We start from the raw sequence: 27,100 nt of genomic DNA, 5'->3' as shown, positions 1-27,100 counted from the left end.
AGAAGTGTAATTACTTCATCATTCACACTGTATGCTTGACACTTAAAAGCAAATGGGCTTTAATACTGTATGAATAAATAAGATAATAAAAGTAATGAATAGCATTTCATAGCGACACATTGTTTCCACAACTTTCACAGATGAAGATGTCAAAAAAAAAAAAAAAAAAATCTCTCTTTTTCCAGAGCACACTGATGACCTTGGGAAAGTTATTTAAGCCTAAAATGCACAAGGAGAGAACCAAGACTCCTGTGACTAATCCGAAGGTTTGAATACCTCTCTCTCTCTCACTCACACAAACAGACACACACACACAAACACACACACACACCCTTCTTAACCAGGCCTCCCCCTACTCCAACTCATGCAGATGAATGAACAGGTACTCTAATTAGGAGTATCTGGGCAAACCAGACTATGATAAGGTATCTACTCAATAAACATACACACACACATACTTCAATTGCATACAACAAGGAGGGGAAAAAATCAGTGATACAAACCAATTTCCTATCTTAGAATTCTTAAAGGAGAGAGTCTCCCAAAACGGTTCTTTTCTCCCCTAAAGCATGAACAACAGAGCTGCGGAATCCCACGGGAAATAACAAAAGCAATCCTATAAGGGCTACTATTTAGGTTCCGTTAAAGGAAAATGAACTCTCCTCTGAAGACCATAAAATATTAAATAGCAAATTATGCAGCTTTTTCAAGATAGTAAATAGAAGGAGGCTTGAAAAGTTCAACAAGGGCACTTAGAAAACCTGATTAATCTGAAGCTGAACACCAATTTGTTTCTTGTACATTCTCATTTCTCATGCAAAATGTGACGTTCCCTCTCAGCAGTCCTAAAACATCAGCTTTCCTTACAAAAACCTTCTTCAGGGCTGACGGGCCACACCAGTTCCTTCACTCAACCGTATTCGAAGAAATAATAAAAGCATGCCAGCCTCTGTACACACACAGCCCTAGAAGCCACGCTGAGCTCCTTCTGTGCACACGGAGAGGTTTGGCAAGTAGGCCTCACAATAAAGTTATCAAAGATATAGAGTGAGAACACCAAGAAATGACTATTCAGACAGCTCAGATAAACTCACCAGCGTTACTGCAGTTATAAGGGAATTAAGGACACCTATTAGTGATTGCTTAACAGGTAAACTTATTAAATACCATTTAAGTCATCTTTCTTTACTTAGCAACTTGACTTTTTTTTTTTGGCGAGGCTAATGGACTACAAAGGAGTTAGATAAGCACTTCAAAAAGTTTTAAAAGAGAATAGATTCCTTCTGCCAAATTCACACATTATCTCTCCACTCACAAGGATAAAATAGTTACAAATGGTGTGTTTAAACTGCTAATTTTGTATTAAATGGTGAACCCCAGATTATCTCCAAAGCACAGCACTACTCATAACGGATAGCTCGCCAGACAAACTACCAGGGAGAAAGAGTACAAGTTAAAAAACACTGCAGATAAAAATCGCAAACTTCAAAAGTCTCCTTCAAAAAGTGAAGTGCCACGTTAAAACATCTTTTCTCTTAGAAGGCTGTAAATCAAATATTTTCTACAGGCATCAGGCCACAGTGAAAGCCTCAAAGAGAAACAAGGAGTCACAACGAGTAAGCTTTAAGATTCAAACTGTGCTTGAAGGTTGCGAATGAAATGTGTAGGAATCTTCAGCACACCATGGTCTCTAAATCTTATAAAGACTGTAGTTATAACATTATACAAAAAAAATGTCCAAAATCCTTTAACATATATGTAGTCACAGAACTCAGACAACATGTGTTTTCCCTTCTATTCATCCTGCAGAAGTTTAAGATAGGGATGTAAGGACACACCTCTAAGGGCCAAGCTGCAGGGCTCCCTGTCCTAACCATGCAGGGCTTTGAGTCTGCACCAGGAGAGGGGAAAGGAAAGGCTGCTTGCAGTTATTCCACTCGGTCCCCCTCTCTTCATTCATAACTCATCCAAGAGTGAAGTGCACAAGGCCCAAAGCTTAGAGCCCTGCAGCCAACTCTTCTCCCCCAAAAGATTCAAAGACAAGCCAACCGTTTCAAATCGCCCCCTTCCCAGGCACGCATATTAACCGCAGTAAGTGCGCTGGCTGTCTACTAACAAGTTGATAAAATCATAGCCCCGAAGCAGGAAGGCATCTACCCAGTTCACCATCTGCAGGGGCTTGGGCTCAGAGTTCCTCCTCGAAAGAGCGGGGTCAGCTTAAAGCTAGCTCTCCCTAGCCTTTGGAATGCACACCTCTTTCATCTGGAGCAAGGTGGAGGCCCTGTCAGTGAGCGACCCCGTCTCCCGATTTGCAGGCCCTCTGCAGAAGTCCTTGGCCGAGGTGCGGGCAGGCTGCCTCCCTCCCACCCTCTGTAATCTGAGGCACGCAGCGAGGGCTGCCTGCTTCGTCCACTCCAGGGCACCCGCGATCCCCACTCCTCGGCGGGCTCCCGCTGCTCTCCTCCCGCCGCTGCTTGTCCAGAACCCCACAGGAGGGTCAGCGCCCAGGTGAGGCTGGCGGCAGGTTCCAGGGGAGAACCTGAGGCTGTGCAGCCCCTCAGACAAGGCTGGCTACTCCCCAAAAGAACATGCACGGGTGGGAAGGACAGCCTGCGACCTGGAACAAGCCACCCCATCCTTCATCACTTATCTTTCCGAAGTTGGCATTCAACAGGTAGTTCCCGGGACTTCCACCTGAGGCAAACCGAAAGCCCCAACGGCCCGAGGCGGCTGCCCCAACGTGGGTGCCCGGACCCGGGGTCCCCCTCCCGCTCCCCGGACCTACAGGAGGCCGAGCCCCCACGTGCGCTCGCCCCCCGCAGCGGCGCCCTGGAGGCCGCGTCCCGCCCGCCAGCCAGGGAGGGATGCCGCTGGCCTCCTCGCCGCCCCTCCCGCCCGCCCGCCCGCCAGCCCGCGGCGGGGTCGGCGGGCGCAGCCCCCGGAGCCATCTTGTGGCGGCGGCGGCGCGGGGCCCGGGCGGCGGGCAGCTACCTGCACAATCTCGCCCTCCGCGCTGAGCGTGGCCCCGGCCCGCGAGAAGCGGCCCGTGAGGCCGGTGGTGTAGGTGGTGTAGTCGCCGCTCGGGCTCGACTCGAACAGCACCACCTCCACGAACGCCGTCTCCTTGGCCCGCGCCGCGCCGGGCCCCGCGGCCGCCAGCAACAGCCCAAGCAGCAGCGGCAGCGGCGGCGGCGGCGGCAGGCGGCGGCCGCGGGGGCAGCGGGGGCGGCGGCGGAGGCGGCGGCGGCGGCGGCCCGGGGCCCCTGGGCGCCCGCCCGAGCGCGGCCTCATGGTCCTGCGGCGGGAGGGCGCGGAGGGCGGGCGCGGCCGGGCATAGTCGCGGGCCGGCGGAGGACCGAGCGCGGGCGGACGCCTCACAGCCCCATCGCGGCGGCGGCGGCGGCGGCTTTGTGGGTCGCAGGCTCTGCTCGGCTCCCCCGGGCGTCGCGCCGCGGCCCTTTCATCTGCTCCACGTGAGGGGTTATCCCCGCCCCGGCAACGTCGTGACCCGCTCTCCCCTCCCTCTCAGCGCTCCACCGCCTCTGCAGCCGGGGGGGAGCGGGAAGGCGGGGCGGGCGCGCCTGCGGCGGGGGCGGGGCCGGATGGCCGGGCACGCCCCCGTGTTCGCTCCGCCCCTCACCCCAGCCCCGCCTCTCGTCCGCCGTCTGCGCTCCTCCCCTTGCTGTAGCCCCGCCCACCGCCCACCGTCTCGCTCCGCCCCCTCATCCTCGCTCCGCCCCCACGCTCTAGCTCCACCCCTTGGTCGAGCTCCGCCCCCACCGCGCTCCGCCCTCCGCGGCAGACATTTCTCCTCGCGGTTGCTGAAGTTCGGCGGGAATGGGGACCGCATTCTGCTCTGGGCTGTTGTGCGTCCTCTATGGAGACCCCACGCCTCCTGCTCCCATGCAAGATTTAGATTCTTGTCCTTCCTGGCTCCCCCGCCCCAATCTGCAGTTCCTGGGAGCGGAGCCACCGCACCTGGTCCTCCACCCCCATCCCCACCCCCACCCCCACCCCCAGGATCGAACGGGAACGACTCCGGCGGTCTGGGGAGGTGTGCCGCTGGGCCATGATGGGGCGTGTCCGGGTCTTGCACTGGTGTCGCTTAGACAGTTACTCTCAACTGTGTGTGTAGGAGCGGGGCGGGGGTGAGAAAGCCATTAAGTCATTTGGACTCTGATGGAAATAATCTGCAGCCCCGGAGGCTGTAACTGAAACACCCCCCTCGACAGAAGTTCTGAAACTTTGATTGTCTCCTGTGCAGGAGTCCAGAGGATTCCAACACCATCGCACTTTATGCGCAGAGGATAGATGCTAAATTATCATACCTAAGACACATGCTCCAGGGCCCAGGGGTTCCCAGTCACCCAAAAGATAAACTTTGAATTCTCTTTGGAACATGCCTTTTCCTTCCTCATCTATTCCTCTCTGAGAATTGAACCTTCTTTCAAAATCCAGATTCAATTCCCATTTCCTCCGTGGAGTCTTCCCTGTATGACCAGAATGACTTTGTTCAGATATTTGCAAATACTTGGTTAGGATGATCTGCTTCTACTTGCTACCACACCCAAAATATTAAAAAGAAAAGAAAACTCATTGCGAATTGTCTTGGGTAAACAACTTACCAAGGTTACAATGTAAAGTAGAAAAAATATGGAATAGAAAATACACTTGAAAAAAACCCACAGGTCTGTGTTGCCGCATTTGGACCACCCAGAGCTACTGCTCAGGAGGGAGGCACCTGGAAAAGCAGGGTTTTGAGTATGGTGGCTTTTTAGTTTCTCCAGAACCAAGCCTAACCAGTGCTGACTGGACTGGGCAACATCAGTCCTGACAATGGGCTCCCTCTACATGGCACAGTCCGGTCCTTAACAGGGAGGTCCATCACTACAGCCCATCCAGGACACTCTGCAATATTTAAAATTCAAGGTCACCATCAACTGATGAATGGATAAACAAAATGTGGTATATCCATACAATGGCATATTATTCTTCAAGGAATGAAGTACTGATGCCTGCTACAACATGGATGAACCTTGAAAACATGCTGAGTGAAAGAAGCCAGTCACAAAGGACCACATAGTACATGATTCCATTTATATGAAATGTCCAAAATAGGCAAATCTACAGAGACAGAAAGTAGATTAGTGGTTGCCAGGGACCAGGGGGAGGCAGGAATGGGTAGTGACTGCTAATGGGTTTCTTCTGGGAGTGATGAAAATGTTCCAGAATTAGATAATGGTGATGGTTGCACAACTCTGTAAATACACTAAAAACTACTGAATTGTACACTTTAAAAGGATGAGTTTAATGGTATGAGCATTATATCTCAGTACAGTTGCAGTTGTTCAACAAATACAAAGTCATTAGTGGTCTTTTTCATGCAAACATACACATAACACACAAGATACTATGTAAGGATATTCTGTGTTCTTTGAAGTCTTAGTTCAAATCTCACACCCTCAGCAAAAACAGTATGCCCCCTGTCCCCCCAATCCCAACCTCCTTTGGCCTGCTCATCCCCCCACCCCGTAGCATTTATCACCTCCGAACATACAAAATAATTTGCTTATTTATTTTTGTCTCTCCTCCATGCCCCATAAACACACATGCTGGAGAACAAACTCTATAATGGCAAGGATCTTGTCTTGTTCACTGACTTAGGCTGAGGCTGCCTGGCCCAGAGTCCACACTCAATATAAATATTTGTTGCATGAATTAATGACTAAATGAATGAGTGATAAGCTCATTGTTGTGTAACCCTCTCATTTTGCAGGCATTTGGGGCAGCTTGTTAACAGCTGTTGAGGAGCACTGGGCTTCATGGAACCAAAATAAACTCTGAACATGGAGAAGAGCAACAGTCTTTCCCTCAGGGACTGTGATGAAAACCCAGTCAAGGGTCAAAAAAGAAACCGGTTTAGATGTTTTTAAATCTGCTTAAAGAAAGGTACAGTTAATAAGACACAGATCATCAACACAGAGGTAATATGATTCATCTCAGCAGTGTAAAGCTGTTTAGAAATGGAGGTGTTTACTGAGTAATGAAATGTCACCAAAATCTGCTGGGCAGTAAGGGAAGATAGAAGATAACTTCAAATAAGAGGGAAGACACATAGGCCAGGAACAAGGGCTGGATCAGCGAGCTGGATCGAATGATAGGAGTGAAGAGAAGCAATGCACATTCACTATCCTTCAAGGCACATCCCTAATCATCCCGAGTATAACTTACCTTGTTCCTTTCTCTACTTACCAGACACAGCTCAGATGAAAATAACGGAGAACAGGTGCATCAGCATCAGTTAAAGCTGCCAGCCAGACCTTGAACAAATCTCACTGACTTAGGCCAGAAACCACACAAAGCTTCAGGAAATTTTCTGCCATCAAAGTTCTATTTACATGACCAAATAGCGAAGTTTGGGGATTTCAGATCCATAAAACATATGTTTTAGTACCTAAAGAGACTGTATCTGTTATAGAGAACAGACTTGTGGTTGCCAGGGGGGAGGTGGGGAGGGGAGGGAAGGAATGGGAGTTTGGGATTAGCAGAGGCAAACTATTATATATGGAATGGATAAACAACAAGGTCCTACTGTATAGCACAGAGAACTGTATTCAATATCCTGTGACAAACCATAATAGAAAAGAATATGAAAAAGAATATATATATGTATATATTACTGAGTCACTGCTGTACATAAGAAATTAACACAACATTGTAAATCAACTATGCTTCAATAAAATTTTTTAAAAAGAGAGAGACTGTATGTGCTTAAATCAAAACAGACATGGATATTCACAGCAGTATTGTCTCCCCTCCCCCTAACCCCAAGCCTTGGCGTGCGGGATCTTAGTTCAACAACCAGGGACCAGGGATCAAACCCACGTCCCCTGCAGTGGAAGAGTGGAAGCACGGAGTCTTAACCACTGGACCACGGGAAGTCCCACAGCCATATTGCTTTTAATAATAAAAGACAGGAAACAGTCTAAATGCTTATCAATAGGGGATTAGTTAAATAAATTCTTTTATGATACATCCATTTATTATATCATGGAATACATATTAAATAGTCATTAAAAAGAATGAAGAAGCATTCTATGAACTTACATAGAATGATCTCCAATATATATTGCCCAGTGAAGAAGATGTGCATATGGTATTCTACAATGGAGGGGGTTGGTGAGGAGGCAACATATACGTGAGGTATGAACTTGCAAACATGAACAATGTGTGGAAGAAGCTATAAGAAATGAATAAATGGTTGCCTCTGGAGGCATCTGGGTGAGTGGGAGGCAGGGAAAGGAGGGAGACGTACTCTTCCCTGTATACCCTTTGAACGTATTGAATTTGTTCCCTGCACATATATTACCTATTCAAAGGTAACAAAATAAAATAGAGCAACCAACCCGCTAAGTCAACAGATAACATTCATTTTCCATATGCAAACATATTCATTCAATAAACCTTATTTAAAAAAATTTTTTTTGAAAGTCTTTACTGAATTTGTTAAAATATTGCTTCTGTTTTATGTTTTGGCTTTTGGCCGCAAGGCATGTGGGATCTTAGCTCCCTGACCAGGGATCGAATCTGTACCCACTGCATTGGAAGGCGAAGTCTTAACCACTGGACCACCAGGGAAGTCCCCTCAAAAAACTATATTGAACACCTTCTACGTGCCACTGGAATGTGAAATGGGATTGGCCTACAGTTATGGAAGGTGTTAGCATTAGTGGAATCTAAGTAATGGGAACACGGGACCTCTCTGTACTATTTTTGCAACTTCTTCTTCTAGTTATTTACAAGTAAAAATTAAAATTTTAATAATGGATTGGCCATGGGACTTCCCTGGTGGTCCAGTGGTTAAGCCTTCACCTTCCAATGCAGGGGGTGCGGGTTCGATCCCTGGTCAGGGAGCTAAGATCCCACATGCGTCGTGGCCAAAAAACCAAAACATAAAACAGAAGCAATATTTTAACAAATTCAATAAAACTTAAAAAATGGTCCACATCAAAATAAATCTTAAAAAAAAATCAATTGGCAAGTCCCCGTATTCAAGTAGCTTCTTTCCTTTTTCCTTCCTTCCTTTCTTCTCTCCTTCCATCCTTCTGCAAACATTGATGTCTCTATGGGGCAGTTAGAGAAGTCATAAAAGATTACAATAAAGTCTACTTTATTTTACAAAGTAATTTTAAGAGTTTGAATCTCATCTTGTTTCTTTAAGGCGATTCAAATTTAAGACATGCTAGCATTCTTCCACAGTATTTATATCTATTTCTGGAAACTTTAATTTATTTTATTTAAAGATCATATAATTCTCTTGAAAGGTACAATAGATGTTACACGGACAAGTAGCGGCAGTTCTTTCAAAACTCTTAGAAGTGTCTCTTCCGCCTTTGAAGTATACCATCAATCTACGTCTACTTTGAGCCTTGAGGCAGAAGGCCAATCTGGGCCCGATTCATCAGTGATTTAAACCCTGCTTCAACCTGTCCCTGATTTGCAATGGCCACCCAACCAGGAGTCACAAACTCAAACAATGCTCCAGGGGCCAGGCAGGGAATGTGACTGAGTGAGGTGGGCCAGGTGTAAGCAAAAATAACCTGCAAGTAAGAAGGTAAATGGCAAAGGGGCCTCAGGCAGGAACACCCTTGGGAGTGGTGGCCTGGGAACGCATGGCCAGTCCAGAGGGCCACTCCCGAACATCATTGCTCTGGGGAACGTGGGCCCAGGTTCACAGATCTTACGAGTTGCTCAAAACAAGCAAAAATCCAAATGTATTTGTAGTGTCTCTTGGTTTTAAAATGTTTACAATAGATTTAAAATATTTATATTGCTGTGTGGGGCCAAATAAACACACCTACAGGTCCAAAAAGCAACATATTTTGTGCCCAAAAGACACAGACGAGTGACAAAGCAAACGCTGATTGGACCAGGTCGTAAAACTGTTGCTTCTAGGCTGCTAAGGTAGAGGAAAAGGAAGAAACCCCAATATCTGAGAAGTATAAATACTGAACTATATAAAGGAGATAGCTGTATGTGCAGGCTGCACCTCTGACCACAGGAGGAACCTATCTTCAGGATGCAATATTTAATTGAGGTGGAAATGTAATCACATACCTACTTGACAAAGGCTGATAGTAGATAAGGGGGTCATTGGAGCTTTGAAAGATAGATGAGTCAGGTGGCTTTAACATTTATTATACCTCTATTTGAAGGTAAAAAGGGATTGAGTGAAAACACTAGAAGAAAGTAAAGGCCAATCACTTGCTTTTCTCCAACTGTATAGGACAAGGTGGCTTAGAACAGAGGTGAGTCAATAAGAGAGAAGAGGGATTTGGGGTGAGAATGCAGAAATGCACACTCCATTCACCCTGGCTGGAAAGCCCCATCAGCTTGCAGAGAAGTGGTAATGAACAGGAATTGTTGACTCAGCATCTCTTCCTGTGGGTACCCACCTCTTCCTGGCCCATACCATCTCTCTGGGGCTGTCAAACACAGGACTCAGTTCCCCAGCTTAGGTGGGCATGTGACCCAGAATGGCCAGAGTACTCCACTCCTCTAGCTACAGTGATTGGTTCAGAGGTAGGCATGTGACCAAAGCAGGGGCAACCAGAGTCTTCCCTAAAATTTGGTCTTTTTGGAAACTGAGGGAGAGAAGGTCTGTCTTCCCCCATGGGATCTCAAACCCTAAGGATTATGTAAATTTAAGGTATTTGTGGCCATTTTCCCCAACCACAGAGAAGATGCTGCTACTGTAGGAGAAGAAAGAGAAGCAGAGGCAAGCTGAGATGAGACAAACAAGAATAAGAAGGGTACTGGCTGCATCCTTTGATCCCCTGGATCCATCCCTATGACAAAAGACTCATGGGATTTCCCTGGTGGTCCAGTGGGTAAGACTCCACGCTCCCAATGCAGGGGGCCTGGGTTCGATCCCTGGTCAGGGAACTAGATCCCACATGCATGCTGCAACTAAGAGTCCACATGCTGCAACTAAAAAAAAAAAGATCCCACGTACCGCAACTAAGACCCGGTACAGCCAAAATAAATAAATAAATATTAAAAAAAAAAAGACTCATGACGAATACAACAGTAAAAAAAGGTGCCTAGTTCAATGATAGCTGCAGCAGCAGCAATAGGAAGTAAACACGCACACACACACCCATAAAACCAAAGAAACTCTGAGATTGAGGTAGATCGAGAAACCCACATTTTGCTAAAAGCAATTGAGTCAATCAGCTTCATCTTGAGATCTCTAGTATCTATCACCCCCCCCAAATTTTTGCAAGTCGAGAAAAATGAAAGAAAGAATTCCAAAACAAAAGATCTAAAATAAAGAAGTAGTCAATATATTAACTGAGTGGGTGAATGAATGAATGAATGAATGAGGACATACTCAGACTAGAGTTCATGTCATTTCAATTTGAGAAAACGGAAATAGCTCGCTACATAGAAAACAACAAAACTGTAATCTCCAAACTGTGACATGGAATTCAGAGATGCCTCCCATTTTACTGCTGAAAGGCACCTTAGAAATCATATGTGTTGTTTGTTTGACAGATGAGAAAACCAAGACCTAGAACCCACAACAAGCTAATAGATGGACACAAATTATACAGTACAGCTTTCCCCAGCCTTCGACATCTCCTCATTTATGTACAAGTGCTGTCTGGCAACAATTAAACACTGGGCACAGAAGTGCTGTAGAAGAGAGAAATCCCACACTTTTGCTTTATTTGTTTGTGTGTTTGGGGCACTGGCTTGCAGCAGTGCCACTTTCTCCCACCCTGGTCAGCTGGAGCCTTGAGGCTCTTGGAAGCCACAGTCCTCAGGCCCCAAGGAGCTGACAGTCCTCTCCCAAGAACAGCTTTATGAGTGGCCTTACTTCTGCCTTTCATACTTTTTCCTGCCTCTGGGCATCTTTCCTTTTTTCATCTTAGATAGAAGGAAGAAGAGAAAAATCAAGAAACAGCAACCTGAAATGAATGTCTCATTATTGAATGAGAAAGAGGTTTAAAAGATGCTGAAGAACTGGACTTCCCTGGTGGTCCAGCGGTTAAGACTCCATGCTCCCAACGCAGGGGGCCCGGGTTTGATCCCTGGTCAGGGAACTAGATCCTTCATGCTGCAATTAAAGGATCCTGCATGCCACAACTAAGACCTGGTGCAGTCAAATAAATAAATAAATAAATATTTTTTTAAAAAAAGATGCCAAAGAATTGATGATGCAGAGTGGGAACTGAGGCAACCTCTTTAGGAGACAATCTGGCAAAATCTATCAGAATTTAAAATTCATTTGCCCTTTGGATCAAACAAGCCCACTAGTGTAAACTTATTCTACAGATTCCCTTACACTTGCTGTAAAGATTTATTTATAAGGATATTCACTGTAGCACTGTTCATAGAAGCCAAAGAGTGCAAACAACCTGTGTTCACCAATAGAGCGCAAGTTATGGACAAATGATAAGATAGCCAAGATTTGCTTCAAAATAATGCACTGGGGGAGGGAGCAGGGATGGGGTAGAGATGAAACAAGATTGGCCAGATGATGATAATTACTGAAGCAGGGTGTTGGATACATGGAACTCCCTTTTGCCGTTCCCTTGTATATGTTTGAAATTTTCCATGATGAAAATTTTTAAGTATTTAAATTATGATATGTCCATTAACAGAATATTCTGTAACAGTTAAAAATTATATAGGATGTGCTATATGCGCTGATACAGCAAGAGTTCCCAGACATATTGTTACATACAAAATACAGGGTGCATTATAACATACACAGTATTTTCCCAATTTATTTTTCTCTCTGGTCCTCAGGTATATAGAATTAAATTAGCCTTGGCACACACATTACTGGACACATTATTGGTCCATACATGGCCCACTTCTATTTAGTTAGCAAATTAGTTTTAATAATAGAATACCACCCATGATCCCACTGAATTTCATTTTGGATGAAATGAAAACTAGGACCTTGAAAATAACCTATAGGCTATTGTATAATGTGACATGAATTATGTTAAGAGAAGCATTACTCACAAGAGCAAAAACTTGGGAGATAGCCCAAATGCACATCAACATAAGAACGAAATGAATAAACTCTGACATATCTATGCAATGAAATATTATACCAGTCAAAACAAGTAACCTTCAACGACTTAGAACAATATGGATGAATATTAGCAATATAATATTAAGTGAAAAAAAGATCCCCAAAGATTATATTCATTGTGATATCCTTTTATAAAGTTAAAAGTAACTAATTTGGGAAAAAACTCAGCATTATATATAAATGCAATTAAAGTATATAAAAGGAAAGCCAGGGATTCAAGATGAATAACTCAATGGGGGAAGGCAGGGTCATGAGATGGAGGTATCTTATGGTTAGATACTCCATTTCTGTAAAACAAACAAACATATATGTATATATACATATTTTTTTTTCCTGGAATGTACAGAAGAAACTGTTATTCAGAATTGTTTGAATAAAGGAAAAAATTGTAAGTCTGGGATGGGAGAGAGACTAAACATAATCCTTTCTCTTATAACAGAAATCCAACTCAAACAGCCTTAAGCAAAAAAAAAAAGAGGGGGGTGGATTTAATGATTCACATAACCGCAAGGTCCAGAGATAATTTTGGTTTTAGACACAGCTGGGTTCAGGGGCTCAAAGGATGTTATCAAGCACCTTCTTTCTCCAGCTCTCAGCTCTGCTTTCTTCTATGACGTCATTTTTCTCGGGTTGTACTCAGCAACCCCTGTCTTCCAGGCTCACATCATCCACGTTGCCAACACTCCCAGGGAAGGCAACTTCTTTACTCTCGTTTCCACCCCGTCATATCTTGACTCTCATTGGCCAGAGCTGGTTTACGTACACCTCAGTGAACCAATCATTATGGCCAGGGGGATGGACTATGCTGATTGACTAGGCCTGGCTCAAGGCGCTCTTTGGAGCTGGAGAAGAGGGTCTGTCCCTTACAGCCACAGGGACTGAGATTGACTGATGACTGGAGGGGGAATGGATGCTGGGCAGGCAAAACCCACAAAAGCAAAACTAGATGCCATAGTCACCTCCTCCTTCCCCGGCTCCCTACCCGTGCATGGACAGGTGTTCCTCCCCTGTTCTCCTGGCACCTTAAGCAGATCCCTTTTAGAGTTTCGATCACACTGACAACATTCCTCCATTTGTGTGTCTGTTTCCTCCTACTGGACCATTTAATTCCTTGAGGACAACGACTATGCCTTTCACTTAGGCGGTAGTTCCTGCCAAAATGCCTTACGTACAGGTGGCACATGATAAATATTTGCTAAATGAATGAATGGCTCTTCAGTCTATGCCAAAATAAAGTCCTGACATTCAAACCATCCCTCCTGCCTCTTCTGCACCTTCCACAGCCTATAGGTCAGCAACCACCTCTAAGCCTTCATCCTGCTACTCCCTTGGCCCGATTGCCCTCCCTCCACACCCAAAGGGTTCACAATGGAGGGATCTGGAAAGGTTGGCCAACCAGTTTTCTGACCACAAGACCTTGCAGTTGAAATTTCTGTAATAGAAAACTTTTGACTAGTCTGCTCAGCTTCTCATCTCCACTTTTCTTTCTTTTTTTAATAAAGTACTATTATTTTTTAAAATTATTTATCTATTTATTTGGCTGCTTCGGGTCTTAGTTGTGGCAGGCGGGATGCTTGTTGCAGCATGCAGGTTCTTTGTTACAGTGCACGGGCTTCTCTCTAGTTGTGGCGCAGGCTCCAGAGCCCGCAGGCTCAGTAGTTGTGGCACGCAGGCTTAGTTGACCCACGGCATGTGGGATCTTAGTTCCCCGACCAGGGATCGAACCCACTTCCTCCGCATTGGAAGGCAGACTCCTAACCACTGGACCACCACAGAAGTCCCTCATCTCCACTTTTCTTAAAGCTAATCCACACTCACTTGAGACTGTGTTTGAACAAAAGCACCCTCCCTTGCGATAGTTGGTTCTCTGACTGAAGAAGTCAGGACCAGGTGCTAGTGAGTGGATGGGCAGTGTTGGAGCCGGGAGGGCTGGGGCGGCTGTTTCCTACCATGTTTCCTACCATAAGAGCAACTCCTGTTTGTTGAGCATTTATTATGTGCCAGGCTTTGTGCCAAGGGCTTTGCACGTGTTATCACATTTGATACCTCCATGGGAAGCACAGCAACCCCATTTAGTGGTGGGGAAGTGGCATGTGTGCCTGAGGTCACAGAGGTAATAAATGGTGAGGCTAGGATTGGACCCAGCTCTGACGCTATCACCCCTGCTCTTAACCCAAAAATAGAGGGAGGAATAAAATTAATGTTCAGTTAGAAGTAGAGTTGGGAGACTATGTAATCCCTGAAAAAGAGAGAGAAGGGGACAGTGGTCTCCTGGCCTCCTGATGGCTTTGCTGGTCCTGGCCCCTGTCTTTTAAGAGGCCCAGCTATGCTTGCTGCCCTTAAGGTCTTAAACACGCCCTGAACCTTAATTCATTCCCCTTTTTGCTAAAGCCAGCTCTGTTGTTTTCCCCACCACTGATAAGCTGTGTGACTGGGCCAAGTTCTCTCCCTCTCTGGGCTTGGTTTTCCTGGTCTGTGAAATGTGGGCAGTCCTCACCCTACCTCAGAGGGTTGGCATGAGGATTAGATGAGATCATGAAGGGTCGTGGAGGGCACGGTGATGGCATATCCATGGTGGCACGTGGATACCCGCAATGGCTGTGAGCTCTGGTACCCCCAGCTCTGAGCTGAGGGCAGATTCTGACTGTCCATGCCTCTGTCCGCACAGCACCCGCACTGTGACTCCTTTGTAGAGAAGTTGCTCAGCAAATGCTCCCACCAGCTTGTGGGAACCTTGAGTGGCAGCCTCTCCTGATAAGTGGGACTTCTTAACATCCAGGCAGCTCTCACGTCCTCATGCTGGAGTGGCCTACGCTCCTGTCTGTTTCTTCAGTGAGTTAATGATTTACCTCCAGTGTTTAATTTTGTTTAAACAGACATGACCCTGTTGGTGCCCAAGGCTCTGTCTCCACCAAAGTGGCCCAGGGATCAAAGAAGCTCAAAGACACAGCGAGCCTCCCACTGCCCCGTCCTGGAATTGTCCTTTAGTCTGCAAGCATCCACCTCTGCACTGCTGCCCCCTGGACCTTACCTATTCTGCCATTAGCTGTGCACTGGTTAGCCCTTAGCCTGTCTTTGAGACTCGTCTGCCGCTCTCTGGCCCACTGTGGCGGCTGAAGTGTCCACTCCCTCACTGCCCCATGCTCCCTGGGCCTCCCTGGGGTCCCTCCTGCCTCTCTCCTCTGTAGGTGAGGTATCTCAAGGGGTCTGGAGTGGATTCATTCATTTCACTGGGGACACTGGGAGCCAAGGTTCCTTCCATTGTCGCTCTGTCACTTACACCCTCTCCCTGGCCGCTGTGCCCTCTTCCTAGAAGTGAGGGAGTGGACTTCCTCCTGGCTGGGAGTTTGGGCAGGCTGCATCCTGCTGCCCACCTCATCTTCTCCAGCCCTCCAGCCTGGGCTCCCCATCCATCAGGCCCCCCTTCCAGCTACCCACCCGTATGAGTCTCCTAGGGCTGCTGGAACAAATTCCCACAAACTTGGGTGCTTACCACAACAGAAATATAGTCTCTCACAGTTCTGGAGGCCAGAAGTCTGAAATCAAGGTGTCCCCAGGACTATGCTCCCTCCAAAGACTCTTGGGAGAGGATCCTTCCTTGGCTCTCCCAGCTTCTGGTGGTTGCCTGAGTTCCTGGGCTTGTGGCTGCTTCACTCCAACTCTGCCTCCATCTTTACACAGCCTTCTTCTTCTCTCTGTGTGGCTTTTTGTCTTCTGTCTCTTATGAGGACACTTGGCATTGGATTTAGGGTCTACTAGGTAATCCAGGATGATCTCATCTTGAGATCTTTAACATTATTACATTTGCAAAGACACTTTTTCCAAATAAGATCATAGTTACAGATTCTGGGTGGATGTATCTTTTGCGGGGGGGCACCATTCAACCCACCACAACTAATATTAACTGAGACCAGAAGAATATGGACATGCTAGGTAATGAGAACAAATCCAGTGAAGGCCCGAGGTAATAGAGAGCCTGGTCCATGTGGCTGGAGCACAGAATGGTGAGAGGTGAAGGGGGAACTTTTGGGGGGGAGTATGTGCAAGATCTTGCAGACTGAAGCAAGGAAACTGGGGCCTCTCCTCATGGCATGGAGAACCATGGAAGGGTTTTAAGTAGGGGAATGACATTAGCCAATTGTCATTGATTATTGAACATCTGGTGAACAGACAACTTGTTATCCAAATAGAAAAATGAGGGGAGGGAATCCCTGCATCACAACATCCCCAAAAATCAATTCCAAGAAGATTAAATTGCTCAACTTAAAAAGCAAAACTTCAAAAGGCAAATATTGTTTTGACTCTGGAGTAGGAAAATATATCTTAAACAAGTCACACCATAAAGGAAAAGAGAGACAAATTAAACTTTAAATCTTCTGTTCAACAAAAAACATCATTAAAAAGGGAAAACACAAACCACAGATGGGAAGATTTTTGCAATACGTAATCAACAAAACATCAGTATCAGGAAGACCTAAAGAGCATCTATGAACAAATAGGATAAAGATAAGCATCCAATAGAAAAGTGGGCACAACACAATCAGGCAAGCCACAGAATAGGCAATGTGAACGGCCAATAAATGTGTGAAGAAACTCACTGATGAAAAAGGAAGCGCAAATTAAAACCATGGTGAGATCCATTTCACGGCCATCAGTTGGCAAAAGTTAAAAAGGCTGACAATACCAAGTGTTGGTAATGATGTGGAACCACAGAAACTCACACTGCTGGGAGCGTGTAAGTTGGCATGGTGGGTTTGGAGAGTAATTTCATAGTATCTGGTAAAGCGAAAGATGTGTTGCCCCAAACCACCTCTCACTCACACGCCTACATGCATATATCTGCAAAAAGTCGTGCTCATGCACACAAGGAGGTGAGTCAAAATGTTCAGAGAGCATTGTTTGTAATAGCAAAAAATTGGGGAGAAAATGACTATTAACAGAAGAATGGATAAATGTGGTTCATTCACCATGAAACAGCATAGAGCAGGGGAAGTGAATGGACTAAACTACATGCCTCAACTTGGTTGTTTCATAAATGCTAAATAAAAAGGTGAAGACACACTGCATGATTTCATTTAAATAAGCTGTACAAACATGCAAAACAATACTACTTTTGGTAGGGCATACATATAGATGTAATATAGTTATAAAGAAATACACGGGAATAATAGACATCAGGCTTGGGATAGGGTTCACGTGGGGGAGAAGTGAATGGGAAGGGACGCAGAGGGAATCCTGCAGCTTGGAGGATGTTTTATTTCTTGAGCCATGTGGTGGAAACACAGATGTTTATTGTATCATCCTTTATATATTTTGGCACATCAAATATTACATACTTTTAAAAGAGATGATACCAAAGAAATAGATAAATGGCCAACAAGGTCATGAAACGATTCTCAATGTCTTTAGCCATCAGGGAAATCCAAATCAAAACCACAGTGAGATACTACTTCACAGCCACTAGGATGGCCATGATTTAAAAAACAAAAACAGAAAGTAACAAGTGTTGACAAAGATGCAGAGAAATTGAAACACTCTGCATTGCTGGTGGGAATGGAAAATAGTGCAGCTGCTATAGAAAACAGTTTGGCAGTTCCTCAAAAAGTTAAATATAAATTACTAAATAATCCTGCAATTCCACTTCTAGGTATATACCAGAAAGAACTGAAAGCAGGGATTTGAATTCCAATATCCATAGCAGCGTTATTCACAATAATGAAAAGGTGGAAACAACCCAAATGTCCAATAGATGAATGGACAAACAAAATGTGATGAGTACATATACTATTCAGCCTTAAAAAGAGACTCTGTTACATGCTACATGGATAAACTTGAAAACATCATGCTAAGTGAAGTAAGCCAGACACAAAAGGACAAATATTATGTTATTTCACTTGTATAAACTATCTAGAATAGGCAAATTCACAGAGACAGAAAGTATAATAGTGGTTACTGGGGGCTGGGGAAATTATTGTTTAATGGGTTCAGATTTTTTGTTTGGAATGGTGAGAATTCTCTGGAAATGGATAGTGATGATAGTTGTACAACCTTGTGAATATACTTAATGCCACTGAATTGTATACTTGAAAATGATTAAAATGGTAAGTTTTATGTTATGTATATTTTATCACAATAAAAAATTCACTGTGACTTCCCTGGTGGTCCAGTGGTTAAGGCTCTGCACTTCCGCTGCAGTGGCACGGGTTCAATCCCTGCATGGCCAAAAAAATTCACCAAAAAAGTAAAAGGATGGGGACTTCCCTGGCAGTCTAGTGGTTGGGACTTCACCTTCCAAGGCAGGGGGTGCAGGTTCAATCCCTGGTCAGGGAGCTAGGATCCCACATGCCTCCCCGCCAAAAAAACAGAAGCAATATTGTAACAAATTCAATGAAGACTTTAAAAATGGTCCACATCAAAAAAAAAAATCTTAAAAAAAAAGTTGGTATTAAGTTATTTAAAAAATAATAATAAAAGGATGGAAAAAGATATACCAACTAAATTCTAATAAAAAGAAAACTGTAGTGACTGTATTTTTTAAAAAAAGACACTATAGGGCTTCCCTGGTGGCGCGGTGGTTAAGAATCTGCCTGCCAATGCAGGGGACACGGGTTCGAGCCCTGGTCTGGGAAGATCCCACATGCCGCGGAGCAACAGGGCCCGTGAGCCTGCGCGTCTGGAGCCTGTGCCCTGCAACGGGAGGGGCCGCGATAGTGAGAGGCCCGCGTGAGGAGTGGCCCCCGCTTGCCACAACTAGAGAAAGCCCTCGCACAGAAACGAAGACCCAACACAGCCATAAATAAATAAATAAATAAATAAAATAAAGTAGCTATTAATTAAAAAAAAAAAAAGACACTATAGCAAAGTGGCACAGGGTTGAATCTAAGCTAGTTATCACCAATATTTGCTTAATAAATATTTTATTTTAAAAATGTAACTCTTTAACGTTTCCGGGTTGGGGGCATACACGTTATTTTATCAAAGATTAACCTACTTGCAGAGAAGTGCAAAAAATCATAAGCGTGCACCTTGATGAATTTTTACAAAATGAACACATCTCTGTAACCAGCTCAAGAAACAAAACATTATCCTGCCCCACCCAGAAGGCTTATTTTTTTAAAAAAATATGAGCAATGTAATTTTTTAAAATTTATTTATTTTATTTGTTTTAGTTTTGGCTGCATTGGGTCTTCGTTGCTGCGCACGGGCTTTCTCTAGTTGCAGCGAGCAGGGGCTACTCTTTGTTGCGGTGCGGGGGCTTCTCATTGCGGTGACTACTCTTGTTGCAGAGCACGGGCTCTACGTGCGCGGGCTTCAATAGTTGTGGCACGTGGGCTCAGTAGTTGTGGCTCGTGGGCTCTAGAGCACAGGCTCAGTAGTTGTGGCACACTGGGCTTAGTTGCTCTGCGGCATGTGGGATCTTCCCGGACCAGGGCTGGAACCCGTGTCCCCTGCGTTAGCAGACGGAGTCTTAACTACTACGCCACCAGGGAAGCCCCAGAAGCCTTCTTAATACCTACCTTCCCCCAAGAGTAACCAGTATCCTGACTTTCATCACCACAAATGAGTTTTGCCTGTTTTTGAACTTAATATAAATGGAATTACATGGCACATAGTCTTTTGAGTTGGCACTTTTAATTCAACATGACATTTATAAGATTCCTCCTATTGCAGTAAGTAATTTTAGTTCTTTCATTCTCACTGCTGAATATAATCCCATTGTGCAAATATACCCGTTTATTTATCCATTCTACTGTTGATGAGCTTCGGGGCAGTTTTCAGTGTTTGCTGCTATTACAAAGAGTGCTGCTGTGAACACTCTGGTCCATGCCTTTTGGTGCACATATGCACACATTTCTGTTGAGTGAATACCTAGGAGTGGCACTACTGGGTCATAAAATTTGTGTATATTGCCAACTTCAGTAAACAGTTTTCCAAAGTGGCTGTCCCAGTCATCACTCCTGCCAGCAGCATGCGAGAGTTCCAACTGCTCCACATCCCCAACATTTGGTATTGTGTGCCTTTTTCATCTTAACACATCTTAATCTAGTGGGTGTGTGACATGCACGTTTTTAAGAGGCTTTTGATTCATGTTGCCCAGTAGATCTCTGGAGAGCTGCTCTGATTTTGTTTCTGCCAACAATGCATGAGAGCTCAGAAATCTGGCGTTCCTTGACTGAGTCCACGATGATAAATATGACCTAAGTGTCCATCAACAGATGAATGGATAAAGCTGATGTGGTATATGTATACAATGGAATATTATATCACCATAAAAAGGAATGAAATTTTGACATTTGCAGCAACATGGATGGACTTAAAGGGCATTATGCTAAGTGAAAGAAGTCAGAGAAAGACAAATACTGTATGATATCACTTATATGTGGAATCTAAAAAAATACAACAAACTAGTGAATATAACAGAAAAGAAGCAGACTCACAGATATAGAGAACAAACTAGTGGTTACTAGTGGGGAGAGGGAAGTGGGGAGAGGGTGGGGAATGGGAGGTACAAACTATCGGGTGTAAGACAGGTTACAAGGATATATTGTACATGAGGAATATAGTCAATATTTTGTAATAACTGTAAATGGAAAGTAACCTTTAAAAATTGTATTAAAGTTTTTAAAAATGTTTTTAAAGTAGAAAGAAGAGCAAAAAAAAAAAAAAAAACACCAAAAAACAAAACCAAGGATGATAAATACTTCCCCAAAAGGGTCCCTACAAAAATCCATATCACGTTCCCTTGGACTTGTATGGTGTATTTGCCCTTTGCAATGTAGTTTCAGGTATATGGTCTTTGACCTTCATAACCTGAGATAGGAAAAGTAGGTATAATTATCCCCATTTTATAGGTGGGGGGACTGAGGTTCTGAAACGTTTAGTCACTAGGTTTATAAATAGTGAGGCCAGGAACAGAACCCAGGTCTTCTGACTTCTAGTCCAGTAGTACTAACAGGACACATTTACTTGCATCCGTTTTTAAATGGATGGTGGCTACATCATACAATGGACATGTCTTTCAGGAATGAAACCCTAGTTAATTCCAAATTTCCTTAGAGGAACCTGATATTTGCGCCTAAATGTAACCACATCCTGTACCTGGATGTGAAAATTCCAAGCAAAGTTCTGAAGGTCAAGGGCAAAGTTGCGTACATGCTCTCTTTGCATTCAGGCTGTGGCTCTTCTTCTCTATGCATGGCCTCAATGGACCTTCCCATCACGTGCTGGTCTTATCGGTACATCACAGCAAGAGAGTATCGCTAAACTGTTTTCTCTTCCAAACAAAATCTGTCTACACCCTAGTGTTCCTCCTTCTGGTTGTCCATTTGTCATTCACAGCCCATTTATCACCCACATGCCTTCCCTCCAACTACATGTGTGATCCATAACAGATAGAAAAGTGATGGATCCAAGATTCATGGGCGATTCAGCCCTGTTCCCTTTGATGGAAGTCTGAGTCTCCAGCCATCCCTGTCGAAGGTTCGGGTTTGTGAGCTTAAGGTTTCAGAAGAGGTAGGGGAACCAAAGCAGAGAGCAATCATCTTTCTGCATCAACCCCTGCATCTAACAGCACGAACTGCAATAGCAGAATGCGTTCCAATGTTCTGACCGCCCCCTAGTGCTAGAAACAAGAACAGCACACTACGGGGGTTGTAACAATTTCTAGCTGCAAAAAACTGCCCTTAGAGATCTTAATTCAATCAAAACCCTTCATTTGAAGTCTAATAAGGACACTAATCCTATTGGATTAGAGAGGAAGTTGAGGAAGGCAAGGTCCACAGAGGGAAAGGAAATCATCAGGACGTACGGTAACTTAATGGTGAAGCCAGGACTAGAACCAACTCCTAAACTTGGACTCCCATATTCTGGATGCCTACCATAAAGCAATAATCCAAGAAATAATTTTCTCAAAAACCCAATATAGAACATGATATAAGACAGACAAATTCACATAAATTTTTTTCTTGTTTTAGAATGCAAATTATTTGAAGGCAAGAACTTTGGGTGATGTACCCTGAGGATTAATGACAATGATGGTGGCCTTACTACCTGTTGTGCTATGTTCCAGACACTGAGCTTAATAGCACTGGGCTGCTGTGACCACCACCCCATCTTCCTTCCTTCATTCACTCAACAAACACTTAGGGAGCTCTTCCTCTGTACCAGGCACTGTTATTGGTTCTGGGGATGCCAATTTGACCCAAATGGAGTCCCTGCCTTCAGGGAGACTAGATTCTAATTTGGAAAGATGGGTGGTAAACAGATCAATAACCAAACACATGGCATGTTGGTGTTAATGGACTGAATGTTTGTGTCCCCCCACCCCAAATCCTAATCTTGCTCTAAGCCCCAGTATGACTTTGGAGAGAGGACCTATAAGGAACTAATTAAGATTAAATGAGGTCATAAGGGTGGGGCCCTGATCCAGTAGGATTAGTGTCCTCATAAGGTGAGACCCCAAAGAGCACTTGTTTGCTCTCTGTCCCCTCATGCACAAAGAGGTCATGTGAGCACACAGTGGGAAGGCAGCAGCACACAGCCAGGAAGGGGACTCTCCCCAGAAACAGAATCAGCCCAAACCTTGAATCTCGAACTTCTCAGCCTCCAGAACTACAAGAAAACAAATGTCTGTTGTTTAGGCCACCCCGTCTGTGGTACTATGTTATGGCAGCCCGAGCTGACTAAGGCAGTTGAGTAGTCATAATTACTGTGAAGAAAAATAAGATAGGGCCACAGTATCAGGATGTGGGGAGGCAATATACTACTTCCACTGAAGTGGTGAGGAAAAGTCTTTCTGATATGGTGCCAGTGTACATATATCATACTTATGGAACATCCATCCAGATCAAGACATGAAACATTTCCATAAATCAACTATACTTCAATTTTTTAAAAAGATATGAAATTTCCACACCTAAACACACTCACTTGTGGCCCCTGAAAGTCAGTACCCACCTAAGGGTAACTTTTTTTTTTTTTTTTTGGCCGCGCCTCTCGGCTTGCAGGATCTTAGTTCCCTGACCAGGCATTGAACACCGTCCTGTCAGTGAAAGCACCAAGTCTTAACCACTGGACCACCAGGGAATTCCCGGGTAACCATTATTCTGATTTCCATCATTGTGGATTAATTTTGCCTGTTTCTAAACTTTATACTAGTGGAATCTTATGTTGATGGACATTTGGGTTGTTTCCGGTTTGAGGTCATTATGAATATAGCTGCAGAGAACGTTCTTGAACATGTCCTTTGGTAGATGTAACACTCACTTCTGTTGGGTATGTGCCCAGGAATGGAATTGCTGGATCATGGAGTATACATATATTTAGGTTTAGTAACTACTGCCGAATACTTTTTCAAAGCGGTATCAACACATGTTCCCGGTATCAACACGGTATCAACAGAATGAGAGGATTCCATTGTTCCTCACCAACACTTGGTATGTCGGTCTTTTTCACTTTAGCCATTCTGGTGAGTATATTGTGCTAACCCTTTATGGTTGTAATTTACATTTCTCTCATGAAGACGGTGAGCAAATTTTCATGAGTTTATTGGTCATTTTGATATTCTTTTCTGTGAAATATCTGTGCAATTCTTTTGCCCATTTAAAAAATTGGATTTTTACCCACAGAAGGGGAGGTGCAAATTACATATAAGGGTCTAGTATCCAGAATATATAAAGAATTCCTACAACTCAACAACAAAAATACAAACAACCCCATTTAAAAATGAGCAAAGGACTTGTGTAGACATTTCTTCAAAGAAGATATGTAAATGTCCAACAAGCATGTGAAAAGGTGTTCAACATCATTAGTCAATAGGGAAATGCAAATCAAAACCACAATGAGGTACCATTTCACACCCACTAGGATAGCCATTAGAACAAAATAATAATAATAATAATAATAATAAATATGCAGGGAATTTGGAACCCTCACACATTGCTGGTGGGAATGTCTAATGGCGTAGCTCCTGTGGAAAACAGTTTGGCAGTTCCTCAAAAAGTTAAACATAGAATCACCATACGACCCAGCAATTCAACTCTCAGTTATATCCCAAAAGAACTGAAAACATACGTCCACACTTGTGCAAAAACTTGTATGTGCATGTTTATAGCAACTCTATTAACAATAGTCAAAATGTGGAAACAACCCAAGTGTCCATCAACTGATGAAGGATAAACTAAATGTAGTGCAACCATACAATGGAATATTATTCATCCAGAAAAGGAATGAAGCACAACCTAGATGAACCTTGGAAACATTATGCCAAGTGAAAGAAGCCAGACCCCAAAGGCCTCATGTTGTATAATTCCGTTTATATGCAATATCCAGAAAAGGCAAATCCATAGAGACAGAAAGCAGATTAGTGGTTACCAGAGGATGAGGGAGGGGGGAATAGGGAGTGACTGCTTAATGGGTATTTGAGGTGATGGAAAAGTTCTGGAATTAGATAGAGGTGATGGTTGCACAACACTATAGATGTCCTTAATGCCACTGAACTGTACACTTTAAAATTTACGATGAATTTTATATTATGTGTATTTTACCCCATACAAAAAAGTGGGTTGCCTGTCATTTCTTATTCATTTGTAAGAGTTTTTTATATATTCTGGATATGAGTCTTTTGCAATATATATCTATGAGAAACATCTTCTTCATCTCTGTGTCTTACCTTCCCACTCTCAGTGTTGTCTTTTTTTTTGCCACACCATGCAGCATGCGGGATCTTAGTTCCTCAACTAGGGATCAAACCTGTGCGCCCTTCAGTGAAAGCATGCAGTCTTAACCACTGGACCGTCAGGGAAGTCCTCAGTGTTGTCTTTTGATGAATGAAAGTCCTTAATTCTGATGATATCCAGTTCATCAGTCTTTTATATTAATAGTGCTTTTTGTGCCTTATTTAAGAAATCTTTGCCTATCCTAAGGTCATGAAATAGTCTTCTATATCTTTTTCTAGATGCTTGATTTGTTTCAAGTTGAAGTCTGTGATTATCCCTAATTAATTCTTGTGCATGGTATGAAGTATGAGTGAAGGTTCATTTTCTTCCATACAGAAACCAAGTTCACCCAGATCATTTATTGAAATACCATCCTTTCCCCACTGCACTGCAGTGTCACCTTTGTTATAAATCTGGTGATGAACTATGTGAGGGTCTGTTTCTGGACCCTGTGTTCCATCTGTTGGACTGTTTGTTGGCCCACCTGACACCAGTACCAAATTGTCTAATTGGCTGCAGCTTTTTACAAGGTCTCAATATCTGGTAGTGCAGGTCTTCTAGCTTTGTTCTTCTTTGCTATTACCTTGGTTATTCTAGGTCTTTTGCATTTCCATATAAATTTTACAATCAATTTACCAATTTACACACACACACACACACACACACACCTGCTGGGATTTTGACTGGGATTATACTGAAGCTATAGATCTATTGGGGGAAGGCTGATAGAGAGTCAAGAGGCCATCCTCAATCTTTCTCTCCTGCAAGCAGGCAAAGATCCTGCTCCATCAGGTTGCCGTGCCTCCCCATACTCCTCTCCTCACCTTCATGTCATCAGCAAGTTTCCACTAATGCTACTTTCTCCCAGAAATGCTTGCTTCCTTCTCTGAAGTTCCACAGAAAGCTCTCCACATCTTTCTATTGTATCTCAACACAGTCCTACATTGTATTAAAATCCTTTGGCTATCTGGTTGTCTGTGAGCTTCTAGACAACAGGGAACAACATCGGATTCATTTGAGAGTGGGTGGGGAAAGCAGTATGATGAAGTGGGAAAGGTATAGACCAGCACATTCCAGGAGAACATCTGTGATGATGGATATGTGCTCTATTTGCTCTGTCCAGTCCTATGCCAGTAGCCAAGTATGGCTTGAAATGGGACAAGGGTGGCTGAGGAACTGAATTTTCAATTTTCCTTAATTGTAATTAATTAAATTGAATTTTGGAGAGGCAACTGATCCCCCACTTACCACTTACAAGCTGTTACCAAGCCTTGTCCACTCTGCTTCCTGCAGGTGTTCCGAATCCACAGCCTCCTCCCCATCCCACTGTCAATCTAACTTACATCACAGCCAAAACCTGGTGCAGGTTGCTCACCTACTGCTGCCAGACTGATCTTTTGGACTAAAAATCTTATCCTTTCCCTTCTTTACTGAAAATACTTCAGTGTCCCCCACTAATAAGAGCTGCTTCTGAAACCAAGAGCTAATGATGTATTCTTGGGGCTCCCTGAGCTGTCTGTGATAATTTTCTCACTAAATCTCAAATCCACAGAAGAGTGTCAAGAACAGTCTATATAGCTTTCATTTAGAATTACAAATTATTAACTTTCTTCCCTATCTTTCCGTTCCACTTTTGCTGAACTATTTGAAAGTAAGTTACAGATATGAAAACATTTTACTCCTACACACTTCAAAATACATCTCCTAAGAATAAGGACATTTTCTTATATAACCACAGTATTTTTATGTTTATGACCATTTTAGTGTTCTGTTCTAATAATATAAAAAACTTGATATAAACGTATTCTGGATCATCCAGATGACCTCTTTATATTATAACATTGCCACTGAAATTCAGTGCCTGGATTAGACAGGATAGGTTAGATTATGCTGCAGTAACAAACAGACTCCAAACCTCAGTGTCTTGTAACAAAGTTACTATCTTTATTACTATCTTATGCTACATGTTCATTACCTGTTGGCTGGTGCTTTGTTCCACACCACCTCCCTTCAAAAGCCAGCATAATACCAAAGTAGCCCCCATTTTGAATGTTGCTGGTTGTCATGACAGCAGAGAAGAGAGCTCTGAAAGCTCTCACACCAACAATGAAATATTCTGGCTCAGTTCACCTCTCATTGGTCCATAGGTGGCCAGAAGTCAGAGAGGCAGAAATTTAGGTGAACAGAGTTAATGAGCAACACAATGCTCAAGTTTCTGTTTGTGTTTAATCCTCATGGAGATGAGACAGCACTGCTTTAATTGTCATGGGCT

At 43.8% G+C, this 27,100-nt stretch overlaps 1 protein-coding gene across 1 annotated transcript in view; it reads right to left on the bottom strand.

Annotated features, from left to right (window-relative positions):
• The window catches only part of ZNRF3 (zinc and ring finger 3), a 146,367-nt gene extending 142,845 nt beyond the window's left edge, over positions 1-3,522 (bottom strand). Inside the window, exon 1 of the mRNA XM_057526534.1 lies at positions 2,992-3,522. Within this exon, the coding sequence (XP_057382517.1) occupies positions 2,992-3,291 (300 nt within the window). The 5' untranslated portion in view covers positions 3,292-3,522. The remainder of the gene's footprint in view (positions 1-2,991) is intronic.
• Positions 3,523-27,100: the final 23,578 nt, after the last annotated feature.

Source organism: Balaenoptera acutorostrata, chromosome 13 (genome assembly GCF_949987535.1).
Source record: "Balaenoptera acutorostrata chromosome 13, mBalAcu1.1, whole genome shotgun sequence".
Lineage (NCBI taxonomy): Eukaryota > Metazoa > Chordata > Mammalia > Artiodactyla > Balaenopteridae > Balaenoptera > Balaenoptera acutorostrata.
The sequence above is the reverse complement of the archived record's forward strand: the minus strand, read 5'-3'. Positions and strand labels throughout refer to the sequence as shown.